Genomic DNA, 14,282 nt, shown 5'->3' on the forward strand with positions numbered 1-14,282 from the left:
GGACAATCAGACACCGATTATGGGAGATTTCAATGCTCATTCGCCTAGATGGGGGTATAAAAGATCCGATACACAGTAGGTAGCACAGTGAAAATTTCATAGTGGAAGATAGTGGACCAGTGGTGTACATCGAGAATGCTGATAATGAGCCGACTTTTTTTGCCTACAACGGGTAGCAAACGCATCCGGATCTTGTACTTAGTCATCCGAGGCTGGAAAATAAATTAAGTCATAAATTATACCAGGCTCCGGGATCTTCTGGTCATAGCATCCTCTTACTTGAGGTTAAAGAAAACAAATTGTGTAAAAAGCAAAGAGAACCATGCTTTCTGAGATGGAATTTCAAAAAAGCCAAATGGGAGAATTACCAATGACACTCCGATGTGAAAATCACTGAGCAATTCCTCAACGGTAGCATAGATCACATATACAAGCAACTGAAGGACCAAATACTCAAATGTGCCATGAAATTTATACCGAGAGGTAAAATTAAAAAGTATACCCCTTTTTGGACGGATGACCTCGAAGAGATGAAGGTGGAAAGAGAAGTGGCTCGGAGGGCAGCAAAAACAAGGTTCCTAAAAAGATCGTATAACCTTAAGACAAAAGAACGGTATCCTTAAAAGACGCATTATAACTTCGAAAAGGGAAGTATATAAAAAATTCCTGGAAAAAAATGGATTTTATAAAAGATGGAACTAAAGCATATAAGTTCTTATCTAGGATCAAGAGGGATAGTACCGATGCCAACGAACCTAGATAATAGATGGTTTAAAAGTCTTAACTAGGCTGGATGATATTATTGCCAATAAATTTTGCAAGATTTTTGCTCAAATTAGCAATTTCAAGCCCAAGCATAAAATACCTCGCATAACCTGGAACAAGGAAGCTAAGAGTGAAATTAATGAGTCATTCTCTATGAGCGAGTGTCACTTCCCTAGAGGATACAAAAAGCGGAAAGGCACCGGGTATAGACGCCATACACCCAGAGTTCCTCAAGCACATAGGGTCAAATGCCAAAAGCGTAATTCTAAAGTTCATTAATTTAACATGAGAAAGAAGATACATGCCAAACCTTTGGAGGAAATCACAGGTCATACCAATTATTAAAAAAAATAAAAAACACAATTCTTTTGACACCTATCGTCCAGTGGCACTGACGAGTGCCTTCTGTAAAGTTGCGGAAAAAATGGTTTTGAGGAGACTCCTGTCTGCCCTATACAAAAACAAGAAGGGCTTATCACAGCGTCGAGCAGGATTCATAAAGCATAGGGATGCTATAGAGAATATAGCTTGAGATTGCCTTTCCCAGCCTTTTAAAATAGGATTTCAGAAATATCAAAGTACGCTAGCTGTTCATTGATTTCAGATCAGCATTTGACCGAGTATGGAGAGATAAGCTAATACTCAAATTAACCCTTATGAAAATTGATGGAAAACTTATGGGCTGGATCAAATCATTCCTTTCCCAACGGCATATTTCTGTGAGGTATAGGGCAAACACATCAGGATTCAAGCAAGTAAAACAGGGACTCCCTCAAGAAGCAGTACTGAGTCCAATGCTATTTAATATTATGATTAATTACATCATAGATACATTGATGGAGAAATCACCCGGTACTGAAGCGTTACTGCATGCTGACGACTAGATAATCTGGGGGACCAGCAGTAGGATCGGTGCTCTTGAAAAGTGTAATTTCTGAAGAGCTGGACAGAAGAAAACAAAATGATTATCAATACGCAAAAGACAGTATACCAACTATTTACCCTTTCTACAATGCAGCATGAGCTCCGAGTGAATCTTGATAATCAGGCCATTAGCAGGAAGCGAAATATCTAGGACTGATCCTGGATGATAAGTTAACCTGGGGTAAGCAATGTAAGCCTGCTGGAGATAAAGGAGAATCAAGACTGCGACTTATGAAACGAATCACAGCCATAAAATGGAGAGCAACCACTGAGGTTTTAAGACATGCATAGAGATCATATATAAGACCAGTCCTGGAATATGGCTCTGGGATTATGGTTACAGTTGCCGAGTCAGTGCTGGGACGTCTTGACATAGTTCAAAATAAGGCATTGAGGATTATTACCGGTGCGGCTAAATCGACACCGATTCTAGCCATGCAATTGCAGGCAGAGATCGAGTCCCTAAAAGATAGGCGAAAAATGAATGTCGTCATCCTTTACGAGCGCGTGCTTAGGGATGGTAGTGATTACTGGGCCAGCACTCTTGGTAATACTTGGCGACTAAAAACGCAGCTAACAATTATTGATACAACGAAATCCATTATCACAACCCTAGGCCTGAACTTTGAGATAAGAGAGTCTCTGCCTGACTTTACTAAACAAAGCGTTTGGACGTGTCCATATGTTATAGTGCTGGATCTAATAATGCCCATCAACAAATCCATGACTCCAGCGGAAGAACTAAGGACTGTGGTATTTCCCACTATAGTCGAGCACTACCCTGAGGCATAATGGATCCATATATACACCGATGGGTCAGCTGCAGAGGCAAATAAAAATGCGGGTGCAGGTGTCTATAGTAGCCTGATCCAACTGTCAGCACCTGCTGGAGCAAACGCTACCAATTTTGATGGAGCAAACGCTACCTGCTATTACTTTAGCTTTAGAAAAGCTTACTAGCGCCTGTGCAAAGAATATAGTTCTGCTGTCGGATTCTAGGGCAGCACTGCTGGCAATAGCGTCTGGACATCCCTCAACTAACGCTAGAATTATCGCATGCCGGAAATCCATAGAATGTAAAAGATAAATACTAAAAGTATTGGTAATGCTTATGGCAATGGATTCCAGCTCATTGCGGTATACCTGGGAATGAGGAAGCGGATCGACTTGCACGGTTAGGGGCTAGCCAACCACAGCCGCTTCTTCCTATCACCATGGACATGGCGAAAGAAATGCCCCGAAGCGCTACCACTGATAGAGCAGAGGAAAGGAGTAGAGAAGAATGTGGGGGCAAGAACTGGGCGGCATTGCTAGATCCTAAGAGCCGCTCTCCATTGACTTTACCAAGAGCGGTGTCAGTGGCATGCTTTAGATTGGCTACTGGACATGACTATTTGCGGCACCACCTGAAGAGAATAGGAGTGACTGAGTCTTCAAACTGCGTCCTGTGGGGAGTTGGTGAGATGACCGGCGATCACATATTTGCATGTGCGGCAACGGCGGACTTGATTACAGAAAGGGGTTACTTCAGCAAAGCTAAACTATACTGGGCTGTTCGAAACAAAATGGCAGAAATGCCTTCTTTGGCGTTGGAAAAAAAAAATTATTTATACCAGATAACCCAGAAACACACACAAATATAAAGAAATTCTTTATTCTTTAGATAAAATCCATCAATATAACTTTAATCACATACCCCAATGTGTTTGAGGGAAGTGAAAAATCCCTTTCGAAGTTGGGGTTAATTTATTTTGAAACGAACGGCTGGAAATCGGTCACCTTCGGCGATTCTCGGCTCCGTTCGGGACCGTCAGTACACTCGTCCACCCTTGTTATGGTAGTCCTATATTTCAACCTTGAGAGCTGATTAACGAGCTAGTTATCACCCATGTAGCTGATAACATCCATCAAAATATCATTCATGATAACATTTATTATGAGATTTACTTATAGATAACATTGACTAAATTAAACTAAGTGTATAAACATCGTAATTGTAGTAGTACTCCCTGATATATTAGTGCTATAAACTGGGTATGTATATGCAAATATTAATAAATTACATTTGAATTTTTAAGTTATGATTGAATTATATGTATTTTAAATTGTTTCTTATATATTCCTATCTTTAACATTACTATATTTATATGGAGAACATGTTTTAAAAATTTGTTTTTAATTTAAACCATAAGATGGACTTCCAATAGGAATATTTTCTAGATTTTTTTTATTCAACAGGACATTCCTGTGTTCTAGACATCTCTGTTATTACACATGTTAAACGTATTTTATCAATTCTGTTTATTGAGAACAATTGATTTGATCTTTAGTACTGCCTCAATGAAATGTCATTGCTTAAGTGGCGAAAGAATTGATTTTCAAGATATCATAAGAGAGTAATATTGCAGAAAAAAAGAATATTCTAAGGTAAAATTTTGATTATGTTTTTCATTTCTGCACACCTAAATCACCAATTCTATTAGTTGAATTAATCATATTTTACATAAGTATAGAACTATTTAAAATTGTATCAAGATAGATGTAGAATTAATTTAAGTGTTCAGTTAAGTCACACTCATTTTTGATGAAATAGATTCGAAAACAAACTTACCGCTCACAAATTTTAGAGATAAAAATATAAGGATTTTTTTTTTTGTTTAATTTATTGACATTTACAATTGTTTTAAAACATAAAAATTTAGAAAATAAAAGAGTTATAGTATATGACATGACACTGACTTTAGGAGTATTAAATTGATGAACTTAAGAATCTCATGTATGTATTATTTAACTTTCGAAGTATTTTATTTGTAATACAATGTAATTATTTGTACATATGTAATCATACTCTTGATGAGGGTTTCAATTCATCAATGAACTTGTATATTTCTTTATGTATTTTAATAATTATTAGTTGTATTTATCTTTCTTATCAAAGATGTACCTGACCTAAAATTTACCTAAAGCAACATGAATATACTATTGAGTCAGATTTTAACTACTTAGATAACTACAACTTATCTAGGGTTTTTTTTAATTTCCATTTGACTCATAATTGACGCTGCATTTAAAAAGTGATGGAACTTTGCTTCAAATTAGTGGGATAGAAATTGTCTAATAAATTTGTAAATTTTTTTTTATGTCTATCATTGTTTCTTTGTTACATGTTTTTAGATTTTACATTATTACTTTTATTTATAGGAGAATGTCTTCAAATTTATCAACCATCGTTGGATTAGGACTTGTTCTTGCAACAGGTCTTGGAATCTCATGGATTTTGTCCAGAAGAAAAAAGTGGCGTGCTGTTGGGAAGCTCTCAAAGCTGTATATTTATCCAATTAAATCTGGACAGTACAAAGAAATTGATGAAGCAGAATGTACCCCGATCGGATTAAGTTACAGTGCTGGTGATGGAAAACTTCCATTTAGAGACAGGTTGTTCATTTTAGATTTTACTAGTTTTAAGTTGATTCTGCTTTTTAATAGTATGTCTGAGACCAAACATTGTCAACTTAGGCTTATTTGTAATTGGAATAAAGTTGTAGTGTTCTAGCCTCAAAAACCTGAAATATGTTTATAAGATTCCTCTCATAAGATTATATTCATTGGGCATTAAAGACAGGTGATTTAAAAGTATTACTAACTCTTATAGGATTATAGGTTTAAAAATAATATAGATCATAAGGAATTATACTGAAAATGTTTAGTAAATAGGACTCGGGTTAGATATATAAAGAGTATTTTGTAAATGTATATCAATATTTAAGGAAGTATTAAATATTTAAGAAATATTTAACAGAAACCTCAAAAGCAAAAAATCGATGTGAACCATGGTCTGAGTCTCTTGAGAAAACTGGTCTTTTCATTTTCTATTAGCAGGTTATGTTTTTTGTTGAATAGGATACAATCGTTCCAAAACCATTTTAAGGTAACTAGGTTCCTGTTGCATTTTATTTTATTTATTTATTTAACAAGGACAAATTCTACTTGTTTTGAAGACAATTTTTCTAGTTTACTATGCTGCAATTTAAAATTACCTAACTTACATAGTTATTGCTTATTCCTCCCTATTTAAAAAAAACTGTGACTTCCTTGAATAAACACAAAACTTTATTTATAATCTTAACACTTTCTTGAGACTGGTTAATATTGTTTAAATTAATTAATTTTTATCCATTTTAGTCTCTAAACATTTTTGTTGTTAGTATGAAATTTTTGTTGCTTTTGAGGTCTCTTATTAGCTAATATTTCTTAAAAAATCAATTTGCTTACACCAAACAATCTAGTTCTACACTACACTTTTTTTGTCAAATCTGAACCATCCAAAAAAAAAAAAACTTCAATTATATAAAATTAAAGTTTATTAATTTAGTAGTTTTTCTAAAATTTTATCTTTAGCCCATCTAAATCTAAAAATCTATCTTTAGCCCAACAGGGTCTGAGAAAGAACTAGGACAACTTATTATTAGGTACCTTAAAATACAAATTTAATTATTATTACAAACAACCTAATTCTACACCATACTTTTTGGGAAATCAGGAGCCAAATTGAAACCAGTTAGCCCAACAGAATCTGACAAAAACACTTACAAGTAAAGTGTGATTTATTAAAAAAAAAAATAAAACTTTTGGTTCTTGGTCTGCCTGCAAGCCCCTTACATTACATTTTGCTAAACCAAACTATATTTTTAAGGGAATTTTATTTTATCGACTTTAGAATTAAATAATGTAATAATTATTATAATATATTTAAATTATTATATAAATAATAAGTAATATAAATAATTAGTTGAAGTTATTGATGTGGTTCCAGTTATGCTGCAGATATTCAATATGGCTGGGTTTCAGAAAATTCGGACTTTAAGTATTTAAAAAAAAATTATTTCGAAAAAAGGAAAAAGTTTTTTTGAGTAACTCAAAACTATACACATTCTAAAACATTATATCTGCATTAATAATTCTTATAGGATTATGAGGTTACAAATAATATAGATCATGTGGAATTATACTGAAAATGTTTAGTTAGAACAACTCGGGTAATTACAATATATATATATTGATAACTTTTTTCTCGACTGTTGTATGTATACATTTGTTTTGGTGGGTCTTGAGGATCAGTCAATAATTACTTTGTAATAATACATCTTTTGGCGACGTTTTCCAGATATCCTCCTTATTGATCGAAGAAAAAAGAAAGCGGAACTTATTGATGTTGGAATCCCAAACGATAATAATATAAGCTTGGAACTGTGGGAGAAAAACTGGGGAAGTATCAGGAATTGGCGATAAAATTGAAATAGCTATATAAATTGGAAGGTGTCACCACTATTCCATTTATAATATCCATAAATGGTCCCATACTAAAATCAACAGTGGCAGGCATGGATGGTTTGGGGGTTCCTATAAATGTACTAAGAGAGGCTCAACAGTAGGTTCTCTTAGACACAGCACGTTATTATTATTATTATTATACTTAGTACAAAGATTATACTTTTACATTTTCATAATCAAAATATTATTGCCCATTTGTTTTATTTACAGAGTCTTTGTTCTTTACAATGCAGAAACAATGAAGTTATACTGTTACAAGTTTAATCCCAAACTGCTGCAGTTGGACTATCAGCCAAAGGATAACAAGACTGTAATCTTTACATATCCTGGAAAAAATAATTTAGAAGTAACTTTGCCTGAAAAATCTGATGATAAAATGATTGAGTATGTCTTACACAGTTTTGTCAATAATATTTGAATCATAAAGTTCATTAATTAAATAGAATTGTGATGGTAAATTCCACTACCTCATTAAATTGAAATATTACCTCTCAATACTGTCAGTATTTTTTTTTAGAATGTGGGCTGACGAGAAGCTTCGTATCAATGATTGTGGTGATGAAGCTGCTAAATGGATCTCCGAAGCAGTCGGTGGCAAGGAATGTGAATTCAGACTTGCCTACTATCCTATTAATGAAGGTTGGAGGAGGGACATATCTTATCAGAAACTGGAGTTTGAAGTTTTCAAAAACATCAGCAACGAGTATACGGTATGCTAGTTAATATTAATAGTTTTATATTGTAATATTAAAAAATTATTTAATTATAAATAAATGGAATTTTTAATAGTTTTAACTAATATATCGTAAGTGTAGCCTGGGTTCAAATTAAAAGCTTTAATATTAAATAGATAGTAGAATTTTATTTAAATTTTTTAGATTCTTAATCTCAGGGCGGGTTTCTAGGCAATCAGAAACTGACACTTTTACTAATAACGCTTAATTAAATTAATAACTATAGTACTAATGTATTAAATTCTAGTTAGAAACAAAACTAACCAATTACACAATCTTCCTTTGATAATTTATTAGTCTTGATGTTTTCTTTTCCCAAAATGCTATGTCCAACTGTATAACAATGGCTTCCAGTCTTTCCTGCTTCCCGCTGACGGACGTCCTCTCACCAAGCAATCCAAACCAAGAGGCCCTTTTTCTTCTTGGGTGACTCTTCAATGTCTTCTTTTTCAAGATGGCTCCCTTAAGCTATACAAAAGATGATGAGGACCTCCTCATCCAGGAAACATCATTCCCCGCCCGCGCCTATGCAACGAATCTTCTCCAAAATACAGTTTTCTTCCTTCCCCTTCTCTAGGTGTTAGTTCTCAACATCGATTGTAGTACTACGGTTTTGAGGTTTTTCTTATGATATCCTTTATGAATAATTTTCTTTAATACTTAAATTCTATTTTTTCTTAAATGTACTATAATTTTAATTATGATGGGAAGTTAAAATAAAGTTTTTAAAATATTTGAATCTGCTCAACATGGCCGTGATTCAACAAACTTTGGCAAGACACGCCCCGCCATCTTCTTTGTTTTGAATAATGATCTTTCCACTCCATATTTGACTTAACAAAATTGGTTAGCTTTCTTTTTGGTTTAACAAGGCAAATGAACAATATTAAAACGATAAATAAAATAAAAATATATTAAAAACTCTTTATACATAAAAATATACTATTTACACAAGAGGATATTACATTTCTCCTCCTCTCTAGGTAAAAAAAAATTATTTTGTACTCATAATATTTTTTTTCCTAATAAATTCTGTATCAATTTTACTCTAATTATTTAAATAAACATTTGGTCAAAAAGCCGCCTCTGAGTTAATAAATGCTTTCAAATACACATACTATAATTACAATTCAATACTATAACATATTTAACACAACAAAATATAATTACCAAAATTTTTTTTTTTCATTACTTATATTTTGAATATTGAATTTGAACTTTTGTAACTGCGAAAAAGGTTTATAATTTATACTTAAAAAAAGTTCAGTACAAAAATTAATTGAAAAATTGTAATTTTCCTAAAAGAGAAAACCTTAATAATTTTTTTTTAAAGCCAACAGAAATGTATTTAGTACCACTGTGAAGTAAGCCATCGATAAATATATATAAGTTTTACGTATCAATGGTTTATCATTTATATGATTGTTTTATTTCCAGGGTGCTTATTCCGATCTCGCCAGTTACCATTTAGTAAATGAAGGTTCTGTTGAAGAATTAAACTCAAGATTAGCAGATGGTGACAAAACGAATGCTCTAAATTTCAGACCAAATTTTGTCATTGAAGGACCTAAAGCATACGAAGAAGATAGTTGGCATTATATTAAAATTGGAGATGCAATATTTGAACAATTTCGGCCCTGCACAAGGTTAATTTATTTTTCTTAATTTATCTTATTTCATTTTATGCCATTGAGACAATGTTATTTCTTTAGGAGCTAAATAATGTGCTTTGATAGATCCTGTCTTTATCATATACTTTATTTTTATACAAAAACGTAGTCTTTCCTAATCTTGAAGTAATTTGTTTATAGGTGTGTTGCTATTAACATAAATAGTACCACTGGGGAAAAGAGTGAGCTTCAGGAACCTCTTAGAACATTGAGGAAGTAAGTTTAAATAGTTATAATTTGAATACTTTTGTTGGATATTAATATTTTTCATCCATAATCAAAATAATGTTCAATTTACATTAGCACATAGTAACATGATGGCTGAGAATATTAGAGAAGTATTCTGGCTAGCTTGAGTCATCACTAGTTCAATGCCAGCCATTGAAGGTTGATTTTTATTTTGTAATAGGCTGAAATTAATTGATCTTAATTTAAACCTCAACAATTGATCTCGACCCCTCCTGTTCTGGCTAAAATTAGTTTGTAACCAGTTTGGTATTTCTTCTTTTATTTCTCAACTGACATGCCTTGAGCTTATTTGTAGGAAAATATCTAGTTAAGGTTTTGATCTGTTTAATAATAATAATTTTTTTTTTTTATTCTGGTACTAGTTTAGAATAATATTACTGGTATTGACAATAGGCTTTAGTGCTTTAAAGTAAATTACAAAATAAAAATGAAATTATAAACTGGAAGGTCATTGATCGATCGAGTGCATTAATAAAAGTAAGATGGTCAAAGAAAAAACTTAAATAGTAATAAAACTATTTAATGTGTTTCGTCCCACATTGTAGGGCTCCATCAGGGCTAAAAAAGACACTAACATTTAATGAGGTAACAAAATAAGCAATTAGATTACAAAAATAAAATTTAACTTAGTGTGGCTAATTATGATTTAAAATATGTGAAAATTTATATTAAAATGAACAATGTAAATTAATGATAATAAAAAAATTGTACAGTGAAACGTAAAATTAAGTAATAATTACAAAAAGGTTTAAAATTAATTGAATTTATGAAAACGGAAATAATTGCAAATAAAAAGGAAATATGGAAAAAAGGAATTTTCTTTCTGCATAGCTGCATTCAATAAGGTAGGTGTCCTATTTTGTTTACTCTTTTCATTTATTCTTGATTTTACTCTTATTCACTTTTTCCATCTTTTAGTGTGTACTACATTTTTATATAAATATTTTTATCTACTTTTTTATATTTTCTTTAATTTACATTGTTCATTTTTACAGAAATTTTTTACAGATATTTTAAATCATAATTTTCATAACTATATTAAATTTTTATTTTGTTATCTATTTTCTTTCTTTATTATCGCATTTAAGTTTAGGTATATTTTAGCCCAGATGAAGATCTGCAATGTGGGGCAAAACGTTGCCTCATATTAAATAGTTTCATTACTATTCGAGTTTTTTCTTTGACCACTCCCCAACCATCTTCCTTTTATTAAAGTTATAAATATTGTGAAGTATCTCTAAAATAAAAAATCAGAAAATAAAAAAAATGAAACAACAATAATTACTAAAAAATGTAAAAGGAAGAAAATAATAACTTAAAAAGAAAACAGATAAAATAAAACCATTTATCATATCATAAATCATAAAGTTACTAACTTGTAATAAAATAAAATGAAAAAGAATTTAACACAAATAAACTAAAAATTGTTTAAAAGGAGTAATTAAAGTTTATAAGTATACTTGGGAGTTTTAAATGAAAATCAGAAACATCACATTTGAAAAAATATATTATGTATATTCTAATAATAATAAAATAAAAGGAGAAAAAAAGATAATTATTATAATAATTCAAATTTGTGACTGATTATGAGGTTATTAAAGTACATGAATATGGGACAATGGTTCCGAAACATTGTGCAACAATATGTTAATTTAAAATAAATTACATTCAAATTGGAAGTTTTTTAATCTCAAAATATTTATTGAGAAAGTTAGAAGGGTGTTAGAGCAATTAATGGAAGATGGAATGAAATTCCATTGGGAAAAGAAACAGAAAAGGAAAGATCTGTCATAGGCAGTGGCTCGATGGATAGCTACATACAAGTCTAAAGGCTACGAACGGGTGTTGTGGGAATGTAGTGAGGATTAGAGTTGGAGATGTACAAGGGTCGGCGGGATTGGATAGCTTGGCAGGGGAAGGATGCAAGGAATTATTTAAAATGGAAGGAGGGGTAAAGCCACTTCAACTCTTCATAATCGGGCCACAGAGGCATCTCTGGGGACTCCGAAGATGAAACGTATAAAGCAATTAATCAACTATTTTAATTTTGCTTCAGGATCTCCAAACTTGTGTAAACCATATACCAAGAGGGAGATGGTTAAGGAAATAACCAGGAACCTATGGGTCTCCAAGGGAAGGAGGTGATTTAATCGCTTTAGGGTGGAGAAGGTACGACAGAAGATATCGGAGACATTCAGACAAATTTTCTATCAAATAAATATAATAGTGTCATTCAGTCCATTCCTAGTGATCCGAAAAAATTATGGTTGCTTGACTAATTCAAGCGATTAATCTTGAAAAAATTTTGTGTATTAAAAATAAGTCTTATAACTTATTTATTAGAGCTGTTGAATTACATTTTTGTTGTGGTTTATAATTTACCATATTATTACTCCTTAGATTATCCACAGCCAGAATCACTTATTCTAATATAAAATTATTTAATAAACTTTATGATCGTGTGAGATGGATATTTCTTCAATAAATAAAGTTTACAAATTTTGGATTATATATTCAGGAAATTAAATCTCATTTTCTATGTGTACATTACATCTTTAACTTAAAATTTGATTAGTCAGAGATAATGATTTTCTTTATATTATTTTAAGGTACAGAACGATGAAAATGCTTGGTGAAGAAAGAGTTGAACCACATATTCCAGTTTTTGGTCAATTTGCTGGACTATACAAGAGTGGAAAAGTTAGACGTGGAGACATAGTTTATGTTTCAGACTAAACCATTAAATTTATATAAAATTAACAACTTTATTTCATTTTTGATTGTTACAAAACTAACAAAATCATTAGTTAGTAACAGTGTTTTTATTTGTTTGCTACATTTTATTAAAATGTAATAATATATAAAAAAAAAAAGATCAATACTATTTTTATAGATATTTTATAACAATGTTTATTGAAATAACTGTAACCTTCCATTTTAAAACAAACCTGTGTTTAAAAGCATATATAAGTTGTCAATTTATGTTTTAAACAGTTCATGTGTTAAATGTGCATCCAATACACAACAAAAATATATTTGTATGATTATTAACAGCTTAGAACAATCTGGTATGATGCATTATAACACCACTTTCACTTACCATGATGGTAATACTTTATCTTACTATATTTCTATATATAGGTGAGTGGAAGAGAAATTATAAATGGTACATCATATTCATTTATCAAAATTAATTACTATGAGTTTTATCCATGAGGTTTATGTACTAGATTTAATGTTTTATTTCTTCTTTAGTTAATTATCAAGTTCTATCATAGTTCATTCTTATCCATCATTTCCTCATTTTATTTCAAATAAACCAAAATAAAGGTGCTTTTGAAGAAAGTCAGTTTGAAAAATCAGAATTAGAGATCCATCAGGACAAACACGGGAGGACATGGCATATGGGTTATGCAGACAGTGTGGTTATCACAGGCAGAACACTTGCATCATTATCTGGTGCTTTCTAAAAATTCCAAGATACTGTGAGTAAACTTGGTATTTATAGGCACTCAGTTTTCAAAATCTTTTCCCCAAAGTGAACTTGATTGATAATATGCCAGACAGTTATCAGGCCTGTGGTAAGAGCAGCAAAACTTGGATACTGATACAAGGAAACAAAAATATTACAAATTTCTGTGAAAGAAAGGTCCTCCAAAAGAAATATGGACCAGTAAATGAATCAGTACAATGTTGACCAGAAAAAATTTAGGAGTTAATGAAGATGTGCGGTAAAACTGATATTGTGGTATTAATCAAGAAGGCTAGAATTTGATGACTTGATCATATGGAAAAGAATACAACAGGATCGCTTATATCAATTAATAGAAGAAAGGTGAATGCAAAGAAAATCATGTCTAAGACGGCTTGATGAGGTGAGGAGTTGTAAAAGTTAACAGTAGCGAGTGGACAAGGATAGTTTTGGTGGCCAAAACCCCATAGGGACTGTATTCAATGATAAAATGGAAAGATCAATTATTATCATCATTTTTACTATTAATCTTTTTGAAATATTTCATTTCATTTATAAAGTTTAATACAATATGTAAAAGTTTTTAATTTTCACATTTACAAAAAATTTTATAGTTAATAGGCAAAGAGAAAAAAAAAAAAGAGAAATTTTGAAACATGTACCATGAGGTGGCAGTGGAGGTTCAATATGAACTTACCAAAACTACCAGCCAGTAAGTATAAAAAAAAAAAACTTACCTATAAATATTATTATATTTTAAGGATAAATACTTAATAAAAAGAAAACTCCAAAAAGCACCATAATATCAAATAAAACTTTATTATATTTCTTTTCAGGAATTTTTTTAAAACCTTTGTCCACCTTCTTAATTCTTTAAAATGTTTTAGGCTCCTCTGCCCATGCTATTACTGGATTACAACTAATTATTTATTTTTAAAATGGATATATCTCCTCTATAAACATCAACCAGAAAATATAATATAAGACCACTTCTTGAATACAAAGATAAAACGAAATTTAAAATAAAATATTTCTTAAAACGGACCATAATAAATATATACAAGGTTAATGTGGAGAATTCAAATTAATTAATATATATATTTAAAAAAAAAGGTATCCCTGACTTTATTCTAACTT

The 14,282-nt window shown here is 31.2% G+C and overlaps 1 protein-coding gene across 1 annotated transcript; it reads left to right on the forward strand.

Moving 5' to 3' along the window:
* The first annotated feature begins 4,790 nt into the window (after positions 1 to 4,790).
* Positions 4,791 to 13,018, forward strand: LOC106686780 (mitochondrial amidoxime-reducing component 1). The gene is made up of 7 exons (XM_014430286.3): positions 4,791 to 4,814; positions 4,891 to 5,124; positions 7,231 to 7,404; positions 7,538 to 7,730; positions 9,192 to 9,400; positions 9,566 to 9,640; positions 12,283 to 13,018. The coding sequence occupies exons 2-7, from the start codon at positions 4,895 to 4,897 to the stop codon at positions 12,407 to 12,409; spliced, it is 1,008 nt and encodes a 335-aa protein (XP_014285772.1). The 5' UTR covers positions 4,791 to 4,814; positions 4,891 to 4,894; the 3' UTR covers positions 12,410 to 13,018.
* The last annotated feature ends 1,264 nt before the right edge of the window (positions 13,019 to 14,282 follow it).

This window comes from Halyomorpha halys, unplaced genomic scaffold (assembly GCF_000696795.3).
Source record: "Halyomorpha halys isolate HHAL.00 unplaced genomic scaffold, Hhal_1.1 Scaffold876.1, whole genome shotgun sequence".
NCBI lineage: Eukaryota > Metazoa > Arthropoda > Insecta > Hemiptera > Pentatomidae > Halyomorpha > Halyomorpha halys.

Bases quoted from the DNA above. Each gene is read 5' to 3' on its own strand.
- LOC106686780 (XM_014430286.3), top strand. From the start codon at position 4,895: ATGTCTTCAAATTTATCAACCATCGTTGGATTAGGACTTGTTCTTGCA. The intron at 5,125-7,230 runs GTTGTTCATTTT...TTTTATTTACAG, and splicing joins AAACTTCCATTTAGAGACAG to AGTCTTTGTTCTTTACAATG. The intron at 9,641-12,282 runs GTAAGTTTAAAT...TATTATTTTAAG, and splicing joins CCTCTTAGAACATTGAGGAA to GTACAGAACGATGAAAATGC.